At 39.8% G+C, this 20,912-nt stretch overlaps 1 protein-coding gene across 6 annotated transcripts; it reads right to left on the reverse strand.

The window, feature by feature from the left end:
* Positions 1–4,493: 4,493 nt before the first annotated feature.
* LOC146546393 (uncharacterized) lies at positions 4,494–20,862 on the reverse strand. 6 transcript variants are annotated; one of them, XM_085264438.1, is made up of 23 exons: positions 19,822–20,862; positions 19,504–19,613; positions 19,261–19,392; positions 19,102–19,168; positions 18,808–18,984; positions 18,242–18,367; positions 17,957–18,097; positions 17,654–17,779; positions 16,802–16,924; positions 16,504–16,626; positions 16,286–16,408; positions 14,641–14,763; positions 14,205–14,327; positions 13,703–13,828; positions 11,967–12,095; positions 11,768–11,860; positions 11,504–11,599; positions 11,141–11,236; positions 10,864–10,959; positions 8,978–9,079; positions 8,795–8,900; positions 5,676–5,792; positions 4,495–5,337 (listed from the first exon to the last, which is right to left on the reverse strand). In XM_085264438.1, exons 3-23 carry the CDS (start codon positions 19,381–19,383, stop codon positions 5,259–5,261), a joined length of 2,415 nt encoding a protein of 804 aa, XP_085120564.1. In that variant the 5' UTR covers positions 19,384–19,392; positions 19,504–19,613; positions 19,822–20,862; the 3' UTR covers positions 4,495–5,258. The 6 variants fall into 6 exon arrangements, 5 of the variants coding, with proteins under 5 accessions (XP_085120566.1, XP_085120564.1, XP_085120563.1 ...); XM_085264437.1 differs by having other exon boundaries at positions 19,504–19,618; XM_085264439.1 differs by lacking the exon at positions 19,504–19,613 and having other exon boundaries at positions 18,808–18,981.
* Between the last annotated feature and the right edge of the window lie 50 nt (positions 20,863–20,912).

Genomic DNA, 20,912 nt, shown 5'->3' on the forward strand with positions numbered 1-20,912 from the left:
CTTTCCGCTATTGAGCATCGTGAAAATCAACAACAACAACAAAACGTCTGCTGTACCTCCAACTTCAGCTTGTTTTTTTCTTAGCTTGTACTAATTTAACTGGATTTTATAACACAATGTAAATTAAAATACTAACTCTCTAAAACACACTGTCCTCAATACATCGGACAAAACTAAGTCATCATTCTGGTACCTTCTTTGTTATCTGCACTTTAGTGCAAATTCTCAAAGCTCTCTTAGTTAAATCAAAAACCAGACTGTAATTCATGGAGCGCGAGGCTTTTGTGTCCTCAGCTGTCTGCTGCTAATAGTATGCTAGCAGACAGCACAGAGTAAAAGGCACAGTATGAATGTGAGTATCAATGGAGGAATTTTGCTTTTAGTGGAAGAGCGGTCAATAAGAAAAAGCTCTAGAAAGACACAAGCTGATGAATGCCATTCAATTTAACACTCACCAGTTAACTGAACTCACCTGAGTTAGTAGTAGTATTATAGTAGTAGTACAAATACGCTAGTATTTGTTCTGGTAAACAGAACATAATTATAAACATACAAAGTAAGTACTAATTTATTATGAATGAATGAATTAGGAACATGCTCAAGGTTATTTGTCTCCAATTGACTCCAATTCACTTCTTAAAAACTGTATTAGATTTATTGAGAACACAGGAAAAAGAGTCCATGTGTAGTATAGCTTTGATGTTTGACATCGGTGGTGTTTATTTTCATCTTTAAGTAAATCTACCTGCTCCAACTGAAGCTAAGTATGTTTGTTGCGTGCAACGTGTAGCCATCTTGTTACTGGTTAATCTTGAAGGCTGAAGCTGAGCCTTTTTGATGTATACATGTTGTATACACACAAGCCCCCAGGCTCAATGCAAACTCAAGACTTTTCCCAGCTTGCTGCAATGAAAAAGCATGTGCATCAAAATAAACTATTTCCAACAGTGTGATTTGAGTTCTAAGCATCCCAGAAACGATACAGAAAAGCATGAAGTCAAACATAACTTTTAAAAACACCAGCATAGGCTTATAAGGCCCTGAAGGTAAAAAAATTACATTTTCCGCGCAAACGACGTCACTTCCGGTTTCGGGCAGATAATGGCGGACATGCGATAGTTCCCGCTGACCTATATTCCAACGTAGGAAGTGTTATGAACAGCTGATCGGATCAGCAAAGCGTGTTTCTGGAATATTATGTTTTTGTTGCTGCAAGCATTTTTTTATGCAATTTTTGCAAAGCTATATGTGCAAGTAACCCGTGACCTAGGACAAGCTAATGGCATAAGACGTAAGTACAACTCCTCCGGTTTAATATGCAAAAAAAATGATTGCGCTAGCTTACGTGGTTCCAGTTCTACAGGGATTTAAAAATAGTTAGGCAAAACGGAGCGTGCCTGCTCCGACCAGTTTTAAAGGGTTAATGATATATTTTATGTCATAATTTATAAAATTAGGTTAGAAACGATAGAAGACAAATGGCACGATAGACACTTTTCTATCGTCCACAAGATATATATCGTCATATCACCCAGCACTACTGTGGTGATGTGCAGAGGACATTGTAGTGTCAATATCCAAAAACTTACTGACCTAAGTGTACTTGTCAGGGGACTGAGTGAGCCATATGTCGATCACCAGCAAACCCAAGCAAACAAACACTATCAGTCAGATAGCTGGTAATTTAAACTCTTGCCAAAACCAGTGGAGAGAGGAAAGAAAGCCTTCAAGTAACATTAATCGATCCATTTTCTGTAAGGATATTATGGTCCACTTATGAAATAACAGATGCTGTAGCAGCATGACAGCATCTAGCCTCTTTACATGATCATCACACCAAAATCATGACTGTGGATCCTAATGTACAATAGGATCTCATATAGAAAGAAAACCCTGACAAAGATGGGTTATGCCAGATCTTTTAAGTTGAAGTAATAAGATGGTGTTTGAAACTATACACGATATGTCTGATGATTATATTTTGCAACTTTACACTTCATCCTACTTTAGTCACACCATACAACCAATTATAATTCCTGCTGTAAATGGGAATAAATATTTTTAGGATCCATTTTTCAAATATTATAGGTCATTTTATTTAGGAATTATGGAACTTCCAAGAAGTGATCCCACAAAGACTGAAATTGCCTCCTGCATACACAATTTGTTTTCTCTGCTTTACTGTAGAACCTCAGTATTCGTGTCTTGATGCATCCTCAGTCATCCAGGTAATCCCAAAAGTTGATTCTGTTTATCTGGAAGAAGCATTTTCAGTTTTGTCACTTATCCAAGTGACTGAAGAAGTCACTTGGACGAGCAACAAAACGTTTCTCCCAACTCAGTATTCATTTAGCGTAACTGTATTTGCACGATGGTTTCAGTCTTTTTTCTGTGATTGGATCTGATATTTCCCAGGATTTCACAAGTCTGTTGCTCATGACTGCATATTATATTAAGAACTTGCTATTTTAACTTCCAAACAGAGAGAATGGGTATTCCAGATATCAGTGTAGCAGATTGGAAAGAGGTAGTCTGTCCTGAACTAAGCCAAATGATCAAACTCACCAAAATGAGTCTACATGGCACAGTGGTGATGACTGGCCTGATCTAAAAAGAACATCAGGTATTAAAGTTCCAATTAAAGTGCTAAAAAAGAGAAAATGCACCATTCTTTTTTGTTTTTTTTGTAATGTTAAATTCCAGTTTCACATCATGAATTGTGTTTATTGACTTGGTAAAGATAATTTATTCTACTTAGAATGGAAATACTAACCCATAATTTACATGCATCAAGAAATTGCTTATTATAAAGCAAATTATAAAGTTAATGAAACTGTCTGTAAAAATCTGTAAAAATCGCATCTGCATGAAATAAAACCACACTCTTCATGAAAATGGTGAAAATCACTTAAGAAAATAGCAGGAGTTTTCTGAGTGCAGGGATTTACAGGCAGTTGATTAAGTTTGTGATGGCAGGAAAAACAACAAGTAAATTAACAAGCAATTTCATTTGATTATTATTATAATAAGATTTTTTTTTTTGGGGGGGGGGGGTAACAACAATAACAATAATAATATTTATATTTATAATAATTAATGTAAAATAATAACAGTGTAACTTAACATCAATGGTACTAAGAGTAGCTGTAGATAATATTACATCTGTGGGATCATTATTGGTAATTCTTTCTCTAATGATTAAAATTTTATTTGTGAAGTTCATGAAGTCATTACTAGCTAACGTTAAAGGGATGGTTGGCTCAACAGAGCTCTGACTTTTTTCAGCCTGGCTACAGTGCTGAAGAGAAACACTGACAGACTCAAGTACAGTTTCTTTCCTAAAGCAATAACCGCCCTCAACTCACACATGCACTGACAAAACAGTTTCACCCCCCAAGGACTTCCCTCTATACACAGACTATGCAAACTACCATCATTACTGTGCAATATTTAATTCACATGCAATACCCCACACTGTAAATACATAACCCTATTTATTTCTTTAATATTTGTATATAGCGCCACAGAAACGGTTGATGTCTATATAGTGCTGCAGAACTGTGCACCTTCCCCCCTCTTTTTTTTCCCTACATGTCTGTACTGGGTAGGAGTTGCTCTGAATCTCATTGCACATGTGTATGTATAGTGACAATAAAAGGCATTCTATTCTATTCTTTTCTGTTGCATAGAAAGAGTCCTTGATAAATTCATAAATGCTCTCACAAATGCCGATCCAGTTAAAGTTCTTGTGGATAATGTCAAATGTTAACTACTTTTAATGGAATATTTCAATAATCATCACTTGCATCTGTATGTAAACTTTCAAAACAAATCTTTTTTTGTTTGTTTTTTTTTTTTGCAAGATTTTTGTAAGATTTGATCAAATATAAAAATATAAAAATATATTTAAAAAAAACCCCACACAAACATTGACCATATTTAGTGCCATATTTAGTGCCATACCATATTTAAAGCAGCTTCAGCTTGCTTTTGTTAGCAAACTGAATCTGAATCTACATGGAACAGAATAGAGCACAGACTTCTTGGATGAGCTGTTCCTTGCAGAAGGTCTTATTACTTGCCCTAATAGACACTAAAAGGCACCAAGACCACAGTCGATAGGTCCAGTTCAATATTCGCAGGGTCGAGCTTAGCAGGTGGCAATCAACCATGAGGGTCTGTGATGACCCAGCTGTCAGTCAAAGCACTCAGAGGCCAGCCGTGTTGCTTCAGTTCAGTTTGCAGGGATTCATTTATGCATAGATCTGTCCTGCCCCCGCAATTCAGTCAAGTTCAGGTCTTAACATCGACCAGGCCATTGCAACACCTTGATTCTTTCCTTTTATAGCCATTCTGTTATAGATTAGTGTCCTGTTGCATGACCCAGTTTCTGCCAAGCTTTATCTGTCAGACAGATAGCCTCACATTTGACTCTAAAATACTTTGGTACACACAGAGGTTAATGGTGAACTCCTCGTCTGGGTTTATGCCGTCTCCCCACTTTCCACTCTCCTCTGCTACACTTCACAAATATCCCAATAAAATCATTAATTTAATTATTTTTTTTAGGAGTTTTGATCAGTTAGGAGTATAAAACACATGCTTTCCTTTGTCAAAAGAAGGAGCAGTAATATAGGCAATAGTTTATTTTGAATTTGTCACTTTAGGCATTTTTTATGTTGCTATCATTGTTAATCTAGATAAAAAAAAAACATGAGTAGAGCTCAAAACAAAAAAAACTGGCTGGATGTTAGCTATCTGAGTAGTGACCGATCCATGGAGGTGACTGGGTTCGTTTGAATATACGTTCAAGCTGATTAATGTTTTACAGGAATTTCAAACACTGAACTTGTGCTTATTTCATAAAAGGTTGATTATCAGTACTACAGTGATAACATGGCTTACAATAAAACTGCTGCTGTCATGAGATCTACTCTGAGATGACTACAGAAAAACTGTCCCGTTCGAACATCTACGTGCTTGAAATCTTCAAATATTTGTTGATGTGAACTCATTTTTATTCAATCGCTGACATGATTTCACAGACATTATAAACCTTCTTTATGACAGAAGTGTAATTTAATTTCAACACAGAGGCTGATAATCAGGTAAGACTTCTCCCAGAGAAGCTGCAACACCCTCAGCACTTTACATATGATGTTACATCAGTCCGTTTCTATCTTCCTGTGTTGACCAAAAGATTGTCTGGAGGATGACATTTTCTTATGACAAACCACTTTCACTGTATCCAGCGCTGCTTATCTGCTCTTCCCCTGTGGACACTGGATTTTGTAGCCCACCCTGTAGGCCTGCAGGTATACACGTGCCTGGTTTATCCTGAAAACACAACCACAATCACACAACTGTGTGATATTGTATTCTAATCAAACTGGATTAACACAACCTTTAACATATGTTCAATAATTTGCACATGTTAAACTCAGTCAAGCCTCGCTTTTCATTGCGTTATTGGAAACGCTTTAAAAATACTTTCACAGCATATTTAATCCAGTTAAGTGCAAAAGTAATTACATAAAGAATAGCTGACAGTAAAGTCCTTGAAAGTTCATTTCTTTGACAGGAAATTAAACCACGTTGTGATTAGGAAAAACTGCAACTGCTGCCAGATACTTCATGAATTAGTGTTGGAGAATCCAGGAGGAAAAACAGCTTACCTGTATTTAGTACAAAGCTGAACTCCGAAAGGTCCACAGCGGTCAACGTAGCTTTCCCTAAATGCTTTCCTCACCCCTCGAGCCATACTCACTACTGTAGTGACCACTGGGCATGTCCTAGGACACAAATAAGCACAAGACATGTATTGCAGTAAAGTGCTGTACCTGAAAAACTTGAGAACAACAGATGACCTCACATTTGACCCAAGAACACTTTGGTACACAGAGAAGTTTATGGTGAAATCGTCACCTCTCCACCACTGTGCTTGACAGTATCACGTGTTTGTTCTGATACACTGTGATTGTTATGTCAAAAGTGGTGCATTATCACCAAATATTTCCATTTTGAAATCGTCTGTCAAAAGGACACTGTTCCAAAGGTTTTCTGGTTTGTTCAGATGCAACTTTGCAAACCTAAGCCGTGCTGCCATGTACTTTTTGAAGAAACAGACATAAAGAGGGTTACATTTCTCTCCATGTGAGAAATCCTTCTCATAAATTTTAAGGGCTTGAATAATCAGGCCCCATCTTATTTAAAGACCTTATAGTACCGTATCAACCCATTAAAGCTCTGAGAAATGCACAGACTGACCTCAGTATGAATTTCTATAACTCCTGGGAAGATTGTGGCAATGTGTTAACACATGCCTGAATGCTCCAGACAATAATGCTGGTAACGCTGATTAACAGTTAATCAAAAGGCCTTTGATTAACAGGGCCAGGCTACTACTTTTTTTATTTTATTTCTGTGTTCACAGAGTCCTGTGAAAACTTTCTTTTGCATATGATTTTAGTTTTGTCCTGTTGGTTTTTTGTGTTTATTATTGTTTAATTACTTCAAGGCACTGATTGATGTTTTGGGGCTAATTTGCAAGCTAGTAAAACTCAAATTTGGGGATTTCAAATCCTCGATGAGATTTCGATTTTTTTTGTAATGCTGAGTTTTATATGGGGAGGTTTGTTTTTCCAAAAAGAATATTGATAATGTCGAATTATGAAATTTGCACCAGGTTATGTTTGGACAAATTAGGTCCACTGAAAATAATTAATTTTAGGAAAGATTAATATTTTGTTTGTAAAGGAAAATAGGAAAGTTTGACCAACAATGTAAATGATCTTGTACCACTTTGAATGACAGACTTTAACTGAAGCTAAACAGCGCTTACAGTTTGGGGGAAATGTTAATCCGAGACATTTAATATTGCTTGTGTGAAGGTGATTTGGTGGCATCACGTTATAGCACAGACAAGCTGGAAGAGGACCCCATAACACTGGAGGATCTGCGTGACAGCAAACAAACCCAAACACCAGGAAGGACACTAGCCAGCACAACCAGGCCGCCAGGGCGCATGCCCAGCAGCACAGGATGACCCAGCCCCCCAGCCCCCCCCCCCCCCCCCCCCCGTTTTGTGCTGGGTAGATTAAGTGAGGAATCATGTTTATTGGGGTCAATTAAATAACCAATTGTGAGGTGAATGTTTTCAATATAAATGCTGATGAGTACACATCTTCTTTCTGGGTCTTTCTGTGATTGTAGTTTTGTGAGAGAAATTAATTCTGTTGTTAATCAAAATAGCAGCTTCTCTATCCGGTGTTACAATTAGCTGTGAATATGTGGGGAAACTGCAGTGACTTCAATGCTGTACTTTTGTGTCTGTGTTTCTTGCAGTAGACTTGCATCTGACCATGGATTTATTAACTCTCTGAAAAGCCTTCAGTTGATACAATATTCTGTAGCAAGAGTACTGACAGGGACTAGGAAGAGGAACCAAATTTCTCTCATATGGTTTCTCTTTGTTGGCTCCCTGTTAAATCCAGAATTCAATTTAAAATCCTTCTCATAAAATACAAGGTCTTGAATAATCAGACCTTATCTTACCTAAAGACCTAATAGTACCATATCACCCCATTAAAGGCAAGGCAAGTTTATTTGTACAGCACAACTCAACAACAAGGTGATTCAAAGTGCTTTACAGAGATATTAGAAACAAAAACAAATAAAAGCATGATTTAAAATTGATTAAAACAAGCAAACAAACAAACAAACTGATTAACAAACAAACAAACAAACAAAACAGGATATAAAATCAAAACAGATAAAATCAGAACAGTAGATAAAATCAGTAGTTAAATGTAAGTTTTGAAATTTAAGCTTAAAAGTGTGGATTTGGTGCTTTATTCAAATGCAGCTGAGAACAGGTGAGTCTTCAACCTGGATTTAAATAAACTGAGTGTTTCAGCTGATCTGAGGCTTTCTGGGAGTTTGTTCCAGATATAAGGAGCATAAAAGCTGAATGCAGCTTCTCCGTGTCTGGTTCCGACTCTGGGAACTGATAAAAGACCGGATCCAGATGACCTGAGGGATCTGGAAGGTTCATACTGGGTCAGGAGGTCATTGATGTATTTTGGTCCTAAACCATTCAGAGCTTTATAGACCAGCATCAGAACTTTAAAGTCTATCCTCTGACGGACAGGCAGCCAGTGTAAAGACCTCAGAGCTGGACTGATGTGGTCCACTTTTTTGGTCTTAGTGAGGACTCGAGCAGCAGAGTTCTGAATGAGCTGTAGTTGTCTGACTGATTTTTTAGGTAGACCTGTAAAGATGCTGTTACAGTAATCAAGCCTACTAAAGATGAATGCATGGACTAGTTTTTCCAGGTCCTGTTGAGACATCAGATCTTTTATCCTTGATATATTCTTGAGGTGATAGTAAGCTGACTTTGTAATTGTCTTAATGTGTTTTTCTAAGTTTAGGTCTGCATCCATCACTACACCCAAATTTCTCACCTGGTTTGTGGTTTTTAGATGTATAGATTGAAGTTCTCTGGTGACCTGTAATCGTTTTTCTTTGGCGCCAAAGACTATTACCTCAGTTTTGTTTAGCTGGAGAAAATTTTGGCACAACCAGTCATTAATTTTCTCAATGCATTTACCAAGAGCCTGTACAGGGCCTCGGTCTCCTGGTGACATTGTGATATATATTTGTGTGTCATCTGCATAGCTGTGGTAGTTTATTTTGTTGTTCTTTATAATCTGTGCCAGTGGGAGCATGTAAATTAAAGCACTTCACTCTGTGAGATATGTTATGTATGGATGCTGTAGAAGTTACTGATACTCACAGTCTCTCACAGCGCAGGCCTGCAGTGCCCTCGGGACAGGTACAAGTGTTGTGAGGGCTGCATGTGCCTCCATGTTGACAGGGTGGCACACAGGGTGTAGTCACCGCTGCAGACACAGCACACAGCATGATCCTTTGTACACATACTGTATATGTACACATTCTTCCACACTCATGGACTAACCTTGTTCACAGAGCTCTCCAGTGAAAGCTTTGGTACAGCGGCACCGGTTGAGGCCCACACACACGCCACCATTTATGCAAGGTTTCTGGCACACAACAGGCTCTGATCAAGACAGAAAAAAGAATGCATAAATCCAAACACATTGAGTCTTCTTATTAAACATGGAGCATAGATTATTTAGAGGATTTGGGCAGTTATAAATTACACAATGAGCAGAACATACATTTATCAACAACAGTGTAAGAACAAAAGGCTGGACGGTGTTTCCACAGAAGTGGTCTGCGCTTTGTGTTTACGTCCTTTTTGTGCTGATTCTGAAGCTGCAGGTTTTTATTTCTCTTGAAACAATATTGACTGAACCAGCAGCAAAAGAAGATCCAAACTACGCTTCACATAAACATCGTCATGAATTCACTCTGACTTTTGCTGTTTTGCTTCCACCACGATAAAAATCACACTTCATGCAAATCTTTTTCCTGCATTATTCGCACAAGTCTACCGTTGTTTACAGGCTGTCGGCCGCTGTTTTTTTCCTTTTACCAACTTCCGAAAACAAAGCCTCATTTCTGCTGTTCAATACTGAACAAATTTAAACTTATGCAAAATTGCGAAACGCTCAGCTGTGTCTCTAAAACCTCTGTAACTTTGCTCTGCTTCACTTCAGCAGCATCAGGTAATGTTCATATGTTGATTAATGGTTTTCTTTCGTTTTTGATCTACTGCAGAATATTTTTATATTTATTTTTATGTGTTTTATCCTCAGCTACTTTGACACAAAGGCATCTGCTGTGATGCTCACACCTTTGATAAAGTCTCACAAATGTCAGCTTTCTTTTTATAGATATAAAAATCTGGAAATGTACTGATGCATGATCTGAATTATTATATTTCTGACTGTCTGAGGCAAAATTTCCCCGAATCAAATCAAATTGAATCGAATTGTGGATCGAATCGATTCGAGACCTTGTGAATCGGAATTGAATCAATTCTAGAAATCAGTGACGATACCCAGCCCTAATGGTGAATCACCGGTGCATGATTAGAAGCAGGTGCGCGGGCCAAAAGCAGAAGCTCTCAGTGAGCTCCACCCAGGCAGAGCGATGAGAGAGAGCAAAACCAAAACGCAAAACGGGTAGACACAGAGACCATGACAGTAATGACATTTTCCCACTTAAAAACACTGTTACTGATTGGAGAAATAAAAGCTCCAGATGAAAGTCTGGACATTAGAAACGTGTTGATTATGAAGCTATGCACTGGCAGACACCGCTGCATGTTATGATTGAAGGGCTTAGCGCTACACCACTGACACAGAAGAAAAATGTGAAGATTTTCAATAATTACTGAATATGCTCTGAAATGCCAGGTGACAAAACAGGATGGAACAATAAACGCTGCATATTTGTCGGTGTCTGGTTTCAAATATAAGAGAAAGAGTCCAGAAATACGTCACATGATTGCTTCTCTCCACCCATAAGCACATCGAATGAAAAACATCTCATCTTATTTGGTCAACGACAACAACAACAGCAGAGTAGTGCAACAATGGAAACAAACAGCAAGCAACAGGGAGAAGAAGAAACCACGGGAAACCATGCTGCATCCACTGGTGTCAACATCTAATTTCACATCCAATATCACACTAAAGCCTCCAGCTGCACAGAAGCAAATCCCACTCACTGCATAGAGGAAAGTAATCCGAAGACATGAGAAGCTTTATATTACTGTTTTTTTTTAAATAAACACAAGTGGTTGTTAAAATTACATCCATGATCATTTGTAACTTACTGTGTAAACATGGTTTGATCATATTTTAGTCTGAATATATTTTAATTATGCAGGAAAAGCTACACAGAGATACAGTAACAGAGAATGACTGATCTCACCTATCTGGCATCGAGCTCCTTGCCATCCACCAACACATGTGCATTTGTTGACGTCCACACATCTTCCCCCATTTTGACAGGCAGGAGTGCAAAGGGCTACAAAATGCAAAATAATATAGTAACACGCAGTCTGTGCAGAAAAATGTCTTCATGCTTTTTTTGTTTTTCTGCCATCCTATAGCCCATATTTTACCAGAATCTGTTTGGAGGCAGGTGGATGGGTAGATCTCGGTGGTGCCTACACACCTGGGATAATTTATTGTATTACATTACTCACGCAAGAGGCACTGGGGGCCAGTGTAGTCGGAGGGACACTGGCAGGTGTCAGGTCCCACACAGCGACCACCGTTGGCACAAGGAAACTCACACACAGCTGAGAAGAGACACGAAGAAAAGTCAAAGCTAACAATCAGATGTCGAATCCAGAAGAAAATGGCATTGTGACACACACGTCACCTGTGCACATGCATTTATACATGCATGGATATATGTACCAGTGCCTCTTTGTCTTAGGTGAGTGCAGAACATCTTATAAAAGCATTTTCTGGGCAACACATTGATGTAAACAGTGCTTCTAAACACTGTCCACTCTATTTATTTGATGTAACACCTGTCCCTCTGATCCCCAAAGGCAGTGTACCTGTGTGGCAGCCTGCTCCTGTCCAGCCGCGAAGACACAAACACTCGTTCCAGCGCATACAGGTACCTCCATGAGCGCAGGGAGGGGAGCACATGGCTGAAACATGCAACGAAAAGGGCTATAATACTCCTCTTTGCATTAAAACCTTATACTAACCTCAAAGGACACCGAAAAGTGCACAAAAAAAGAGACACAAATTAACTTTAATATTCCTGTGAAAAAACATTTTAATTATATATATATTATGTGCAACGTTTATTGTACCTGAGCAGCCCACTCCAGGATAGCCTGGAGGACAGTCGCAAATGTTCGGGGCAACACACACTCCATAGTTCTGACAAGGGGGGTCGCACACAGCTGGAAAGGCAGAGATGCTAATAAAGATAAGTGAAGGAATTGAAATAAATCTATTTTTAGATTTTTAAAAAGTCCTTAACACTACATAAGATTATGTTTGACTCACGCTGGCACTTGGTGGGGTCATCTTTTCTAACTATATAGCCCTCCTTGCAGGTGCAGTTAAACCCACCAGGATGATTCACACACAGCTGCTCGCAGCCTCCATTAGTGAAGTCCTCACACTCGTTCACATCTCATGACAGAAGACAGAAGGAGGGCAATTAAACATTAAACCTACGTAACAGTTGCTTAATTTATGGTTGGCTAAGTGACAAGGCATGCCCGCCTCTGTATTCATTCAAGGGAGTCGTTAGTCCATAACAGACTATCAAACTATCAAATTTCCTTTTTTATGAATAGCTTCATGAAAAGAAATCACATGGCGAATGCAACGCAAATGAGAAGCCTAATCTCTGAAAGCCTCTCTGGCTCTTTAGCCTTTACAAAATTGCTGTGTGGATAATCTACAGTCATCAGCCACTTTTGCTAGTACTGGGTTTTGCCTTAATTCTTCAAAGCACAGATTCAACAAGGTGCTGAAAACGTTCCTCAGAGATTTTGGGTCTCAACTGGCATGACTGCATTGCACAGTTGCTGAAGAATTGTCCGCTGCACATCCTTGATGTGAAGGGCCTATTCCACGACATCCCAAAGGTGCTCTATTCATTATGATTATGTATCATGACATAATCTGAGCTTTCTCACATAGCGCATCATCCTATGAGAAGCAGCCATCGGAACATGGTAAGCCTGTAGTCAGAACGGGATGGACATGAAAAAATACTCAGGTATACAAAACAATGCTCAGCTAATACTAAGGGGTTCAAAATGTGCCAAGGAAACATCTTCTACACCACTGCACCGTCACCAGCCTCAATTACTGTTACAAGGATGGATCCATGCTTTCCTCTTGTTTATGCTAAATTACTCACAGCAGAAATCAAGATTTATCAGACGGGTGGTCTGTGGGAATTCTAGCTTCAGTTTCCTGTTGTCAGCTGACAGGAGTGGCAGAGTGATGCCCTGCTGTCGTAGCCCATCTGCTTCAAGGTTACACGTTGTTTGTTCAAAGATGCTCGTCTGCATACTTTGTTTGTAACAAGTGGTTATTTCAGTTACTGGTGTCTTTCAATTAGTTTAAAGCCGTCTGGCCATTCTCCTCTGACCTTTGTTATCAACATGGCATTTTTACTGCCAAGAGAACTGTCACCCTCTTTCTCTTTTTCAGACCTTTCTCTGCAAACCCCAGCGATGGATGTGCTTAAGAAACCCTCAGACAAGTCTGTCTGGCACCAACAACCATGCCATGTTCAAAGTAATTTAAATCACCTTTCATCCTCATTCTGATGCTCAGTTTGAACTTTAGCAGGTTGTCTTGACCACATCTGCATCCGTGAATGTAAAAAATGTCTTATACAGTCTTTGGTCTACATGCCTAGAAGCACTTAGATATTTGCATTAATGGGCAGTTAAAGAGGTGTACCCAATAAAGTGGCTGGTGAGTGTATTTCTGCTGGATTCAAGAGATGGTAAAGTCATTTTAATTATTATTTTGATATTAGGCGTTATATGAAAAAGGATATCAGGGACTTATAAACTCGAGATTTTGAGAAAAGTAACTTGAAATTGTAATCTATGTGAATGACATCATTTTCTTATTACCCAGAAGGATATGGCGCAGAGGAATGTGCACACAAACCAGATCGCAACAAATTGGTGCTTTCGAGAGTGCGTTTGCTGATAGTAACGCCATGTGATTCAGCTAATAATAAAGTGCTGGCAGTGAACATGAACTCTCACCCACACAGCTCCTCGCGTCTTCGTCCAATTGCCAGCCAGCTTGACAGCTGCACTGAACGTGGCCCTCAGCCCTTACAGTGCACATATGGTCACAACCACCATTTCTCAGCTTACAGGATGTAGCATCTTTTTGGGTAAAAAAAAAAAAAAATAATAATTTTTAGCTTGGTACACAGAAATACTGAACAATAAAGAAGACTGCGTGAACTTGCTATTTCAGCTTTTAAAATGGGAAATTTGGTGCTATGCTTCTTCTTTTTGATAGAAGAAGCAATGTTTTGACTGCTGATCAGAAGGAAAAAACATATTTAGCTGTGTCATGTCACATTAAAAGATTTGATCTTGATGAAAAATCTGTGTTAAAACACCAGGACAAGAGTTCTTAATAAGATTTTTTTATTCAGATTTGAAAGAAGTGCCTACCTTCTGTTTTGTTTTTTTTAAATAATTATATATTTTTGTACACAAAAGACTGTAATGTCAACTCTGTAATCAAACTTACTCCTGCAGTTTAGGTTGTCTATGTCTAACAGCAGAGGAGGGGGGCAATGGCAAGTATGTCCCCCTGGAGAATTAGTGCAGGTGTGGGAACAGCAGCCATTCTGGAGTTTACATTCATCGATGTCTATGTACACAAACCCACACACAGAAACACACAGATCATAAACATCATGTTTGGACAGCTCTCTCTTATGCATGCAACAGATTCCTCACAGTCTGGCTTTCTCATCTCACTAATTTTCCAAAATGTGCCCTCAGGACAACTACTTCCAGAGTGTCTGCACAGAAAATATGCACAAGAAAAACCAGAATCACATGCACCAAAATAATTAGCAAGAGATAAGACATATTCATGGCAGATTACTACTGATGCTTGGCATGTTTAAATGACCGAAAATGATTGGGTAAACAGCAGTGAGTGTTTAAGAGGGACTGACCCACGCAGGTGTGGCCATCAATATGCAGCTGGTAGCCGGGTCTGCAGGAGCAGTGGAAAGAGCCCTGAGTATTGATGCAAATGTGCTCGCAAGTCCCATTTAGTCCCACACACTCATCCACATCTGGAGAGATCAGCAACATTTAGATTACTTTTGCGCCATGGCAAAACATGAAATAGATTCAGCACAAGGACTCATTTAGACTTGAAATAAACATCTGAAATTCTATTAGCACAAAATTGCACAAACCTGGAATACCAGCTAAGTGCAGAGTGACTGAATGGAGAGAGCAACAATGGCTATGTCTTTTGAGAATGATGCAGAAGCCCACAGAGATGATCTCTGCTGCCCTCTGTTGACTAGCCGCACTATGACTTGACCTTAGAACCTCGTCTCTAGGAAATACAGCAACTGTGTTTAGGTTTCAATTTAATGGTTACTGTGTGTAACTGATTAAAATGAAGAGGACGGTTACATTTTAACTACTGTACTGCCCATCTGATTGGCTGTTATGGTGGGTGGTGCAGCACATTTTAGACTGCAGTTTGTTTTACTTCACTCATCAATAATAAAGGCAGTTTAAAGGTCTCACAGCCATGCACTGTGACACTTTAGCAATTTCATACATTTACTGCAAGCAAAAATATGATGCAAGGATCTAATAAAAATGTGTATGACATCAGATTTGACATATACAGACTGTACAATAATAACAATAATAGTAATAACAGAGGTCTTGATCCATAGCTGTAGTTCCCGATCTATTTTTTTGCATGCTTCTGCTGCCATTCCCGTTTGTTCACTTAATCTGTTTGGTTTGGACGGTGTTATATCATCATCATCAGAGGTCATCCTAAATTTCTGAATTTTGTCCTGGACTACATTTGGTCACAATAACAAATAAACTCCTCTGACAGTAGCAAAGCCCACATTTTAGAGTTAATGCAAACAATATACCCAATACTTGGATTATATGGAGCTTTAGAGAATAAGCAGAGGGGAACAGGTAGACACAATCATGTGACAAATAAAATTTTCACAAGACTATGCAGTCAAATGAAAAAGTAAGCAAACCCCATTATTCAGCAGCTTGTAGAACCGCTGTTAGCAGCAATAACTTCATTTCAGCACCTCGATTCTCTCCTTTTCTCTCCATTGTTGTAGGTTTGCTGTTCTGCTTGGAATCATTGCCCTGTTTCATGACCTAATTTGAGCCAAGCTTTAGCTGTGAGGTCGACTCAGGTCCTGCGGCTGCAAAACAAGCCTAAATCATCAACTCACGTATACCAACTGTCAAGCACCATCCACCATGGTGCTTGACAGTTTGTATTAGCCATTTGCACACATGGTGTGTTTGATCTTTACCAAATGTGGCACTGTGCATTACGGAGTAACATCTCAGGAATTGGCCAGTATTTACATTAAGGGTGTGCTTACTTTTTCAGTAGATCCACAAACGAGTTAATTCTGATTATTTATAGAACACATTTCACAATAATAAAAGTTGTACAACTGTTAACCCACAGCAAGAATTAAGAAGCCTATTTTCTAAAAAGTCAAACTTTTTTTTTTTAAAGTAACATAAGAAAAAGTCATGCTTACTCATGCCTACTTTAATAACATCCTACTACAGCCTGCCTTTTACCTGTGCAGCTGTGTCTGTCCGGGTCCAGCTGGTAACCCGAGGCACACTGGCAGCTGTAGCTTCCTGGCTCATTGGTGCAGTTGTGTTCACAGCGACCATTGTTCACAACACACTCATCAATGTCTGTAAACAAGCACATGTAATGCTCATACAGAGAAAGTAATGCTTACATGATACAAGTGGGTAACAACAAACACACACACCCACCCCTTACCCACCAAAACAAGAGTGTCCATCGCCGTTGAAGCCCTGGTAACACTGACAGAAATACAACCCGATGATGTTACCGCACCGAGCGTTGGCGTCACACGTGTGACCACCAGATACACACTCATTCTCATCTGAAGACAGACAGAGAGCCGGTTCATTTCTATTCAGTGAAGCTTGTACTACCACTTGGGATAATTTTAATGGAAGGGATAACAGCAAGCATTAAAACACGCGCACACAAGGAAGCTGACCCCGTCCACAGGAAACAGAGTTTTCCACGGAGGGACGTCAGCACTAATTGCTTACCTTCACAGTGTGTGCCGTTTCCCCGGTAACCCGGTCGACAAACACACTCGTAGCTCCCAAGCGTGTTCTCACATACGCTCCGTCCATCACACGCCACGGGACTCTCTATACATTCATCCACATCTGGGACAGAGACAAAAGGACAGAATAGTTTAGTGACATGGATACAACATATGACTTCTTCTTCTATGCATTGTTGACGCAATTTGCAATTAAAAATTATTTCATCTAGAGAAAAGGAAATTTAATTCCTGCAAAGCACTCCCTTAATTTACTGGCAAGCAATAAAGGTACGAAGTCATTTTCATGTCAACAACCTTGTTTTAAATAACTGTCACTGAACCACTTTGGGAAGCTGTGGTAATAGATTTTTTTTCTTTTTCTTCTTTTAATTCCCCTTTAGTCCATTTAACATTGCTACTTTCTGACAGTAGTGGTAAAATCATAGTACATAATCAAGCACAGCGCAGATGTTACTATGAAAATTTAAGCCATGAAAAGCAGGCACAGAAAGCACATCATGCCTTGGCACACAGAGTAACCTGGGTACACAGGATGTGCTGGAGGACCAGGGGCGCAAAGAAGTCGAAAAGAAAGTGAACAGACTTCTTTTTTTTTCTTTACAGAACAAAAGAGGAAATCAGCCTTTAACGTGAGGGTGAAAGAGGGACAGGAGCATATATAAGCAGGCAAAGCAGCAGATTGAAGCTGTATCTTGCTGCAAAGCATTTCTTTCTGTCAGACAAAGTTCTTACTTTGCAGAAACTCAAATGAAGTATGTTAAAAATTCAAAACACCAGATCAAATCTGGACATCGGCCTTTTTCAGTCGTGGTGATGTTTAATGATTTACCGACACAGGCAGCAGTCTCTGCTCTGAAGCCCAGCTGGCACTGGCATGAAAAGCTGCCAGGAGTGTTAACGCACACATTTCCCAGCTCGCGGCGACACAGCTCCTCAAAGCTGCACTCATCCACATCTACAGAGGAGTAACACCAATAAATTATAAGATAAATGGCCAAGTTTAACAGATGCAAACATTTAAGTCATCCCGGGTTATGATGTAGCGTGTCAGCCTGTATTTTATGCTGATATACATTTGGATGTACATGCATATTTTATCAAAACGCACACCAGACTTCAACATTAACCTCACCTACACAGCCTCGCCCATTTGTAGCCATTACATATCCCTCATGGCACGAACAGGTGAAGGAGCCAGGTGTGTTTTTGCACTCAGCCTCGCCTTGACAGGCCTGCAGGCCTGTCACAGCGGCCAAAGCACACTCATCAACATCTGCAAGACCCATAAGAAACACGTAAATTATGATCATACTAAAGAGGCGCTGTGAAAAATTTCTGGAAACCTGCATCGGACATTTCTTTTCCCCCCACAAACACACACACACAAATAGAAAAACACACACAGAGGTTGACGAACCCTGGCACCCGTCAGAACCCATCAGGTAACCACGGAGACAGCTACACGAGTAAGAGCCGGGGTTATTAATGCAGCTGGCATGGAGGTCACATGGTCCTGGTCTCTCTCCTTCGCACTCATCAACATCTGTCCAACAGAGATAATACGCTTAATCTAACTCAGACACCTGCAGTTTTACATGGTGATGTCAAGCTGACAAAAATATATGAATAATATATAACACAGCTCTGAAATATTAAATGCTAAAGTTTTGTAAATAAATTATAATGCAGTTAGATCAGCTGGTAGCTTGTTTCTCATCACTCATGCTTGCTTCTGAAAATTTGCGCAGTACAGTTAAAAGTTTAAACACAACCGTGATACTAATACACATTAATATTTTCCAAGAGAGGTTTAATGAGCCTGCGTGCAATTTTGTTCACTGGGCTCATGTAACGTAGCGTACCTTTATGTTGTGTTGCATTGCTGTAAATGTTAAAAACTCAAAGATGTCAAAAGCATTTTTATTTTTTTTGTGATTTTACAATTCTACAAAAAGCACTTTCCCAGTTTTGATCACTTCTTACCTTTACACTCAGCTGCTCCTTCCAAGGTGAAGCCCTTGGGGCAAGTACAGTTGTCACCATCCTTTACCATGATGGATGGACAGATGCAGACATTGCTGCTCTCATGCATCAGCTGGTTTCCTGGACACTGTGGAGCAAGGCTAGAGTTTGGGGAAGTTGTGGTGGTCAAAGGAGCTGCTAATGCAAAGAAAAAGAGGGAGCTGCTGAAAGGAAATGCTGAAATGTAAGACACAGCACAACAAAAGAGAGAAAAAATAAACACAACAAAAGACAAAATGACCAAAAAAAACTCACAGGTTGTAGGTGTGTGGCTTGGTGTTGGTTCACTGACATTTCTGAGTGCACTCTCGTTCACCTGGGTCTGCAGCAGGAAAAGGCAACAAACTGAGATTTATTTATAGTCTGATGCTGTCAGACTAACATACATGTAAGAAGCCTTCCTAAACCACTTGCCTGGCTCTTAGTGAACACTGTGTGTTTCACTAACTTGTTGTCATTTTCCTGAGGGCTGCTCAGAGGTTCAGCCACGGACATCAGCAGCAGGCCTGCTGACAGGAGAGTCCAGAGGTGAGCCATCACCTGAATCTGTGTGGAGAGGAAGAGGAGAAGATGAGGTTACTCAGCCATCAATAAACCAGAGTTTAAAAATAGATAAAATGACACAGAGCATTTCATAGTTACTGTAAAGGTGCTCACCTATTGAAAACACAGAGGCACACAGACACACAGTGCATGTCCGGGCAGGCAAAACAACAGCACGAGGGGGGGAAAGAGCACTCTGTTATTAAGTTAACCCCCGAGGCTGTCTGCACTGAACAAAAGAGACTTACATCACAGATCACACTGAAATGTGTCTAATTTAACTGAGAAGATCAGTTTTGGCAGCATCTGTATTATCCCGAAACTCTTTGCGAGAACAGCTAAAAGAAGGCGATAAAAACAAATGCGGGACTAACTGTTTCTGTGAGTTGGTGCGAAGCAAAAGATGCGTAGAAGTCGCGTAAATCGACGTACCTGGGTTTAGATTTACTCTTAAGTAGAGGGCTCGGGAACACTGAGGTTTCCAGAGGCCACAAAGCGATCCGGTTCTACAGTGTATCTTCTGCAGAGACGAGGTGCTCATGCAGACGCACGCCAGCTCTGTCAAGAATAGGGGGGCTGTACGATCCTGCAGTGACTCCACATCCTGTCCCGGAGCTCTGCACTTCCCATTCCACAAATCCCAAATCACCGCAAACAGGCAGCAAAAGGCTGGCCTGGAGGCTGCTTTAAACCCTGGCGTGGATGTCATAAACGAGCCCCGGAACAAGGGAGGCCAAATCCTTGCAGCTCAGCTTCCCTGGGCGGTTCATACAAACACGCCAAAGTAGAATCAGACTGATCAGAGCGAAAGATGAAAGCTCAACCGCTTCAGCTCACCTTATGCAAATATCAGATGGTTTAGAAATAGTTCTGTCATAACTTGGGACTGTGATAAGTGGGGTTCTCAAGGGGTCTAATCATTTGGCTTAACTGTAAAAAAAAAATACCCCCTACAGGGCATTCCACATAGGCCACTGCACCCTGCACCTCACAGGAGAGTGAAGCACAGACCCCCCCCTTATTAAAAAAGCCTTTTCCTTCAGGATATTGAGTGAAAAAAACCCTCACAAATCACAGTTCTCTGAATTTCACTGACTCATTGTTATTTTTCCCATAAAGCTTTTTTCTTATTTTTCTGTGCACATTTCAGTCACAGCTTTAAAAAAAACGTATTTTTACAGAGCTCATCTTGTAGCTCACATCAGACCTACTACTTTAATGTCTCTCCTGTGAGTGACAGACAGACATGATAAAGAAAACCTTTATGTTCCTGCTTCAGTAGTCACTTTAATAAAGGGTGAATCTAACGAATCACAGAAACTGTCTCCTAGTTTCTTACTTTGTTCACGCTTGGTGTTACTTTAAAATAATATTTTAACTTAAAAAAAAAATAGAAAACTGTTGTGTTTTCTATTAAAAGAAATCTCTATATATCGATAATTGGAGACAACTTATCTGGACCACCCCTCATACACCCCCCTTCTGGTTCTCTGTCTACGACCCTCCTGCTCTACAATGTTTGT

Source organism: Mchenga conophoros, linkage group LG23 (genome assembly GCF_057382185.1).
Source record: "Mchenga conophoros isolate Kocher_MC1m ecotype Shallow Benthic linkage group LG23, M_conophoros_male_GT1.1, whole genome shotgun sequence".
Lineage (NCBI taxonomy): Eukaryota > Metazoa > Chordata > Actinopteri > Cichliformes > Cichlidae > Mchenga > Mchenga conophoros.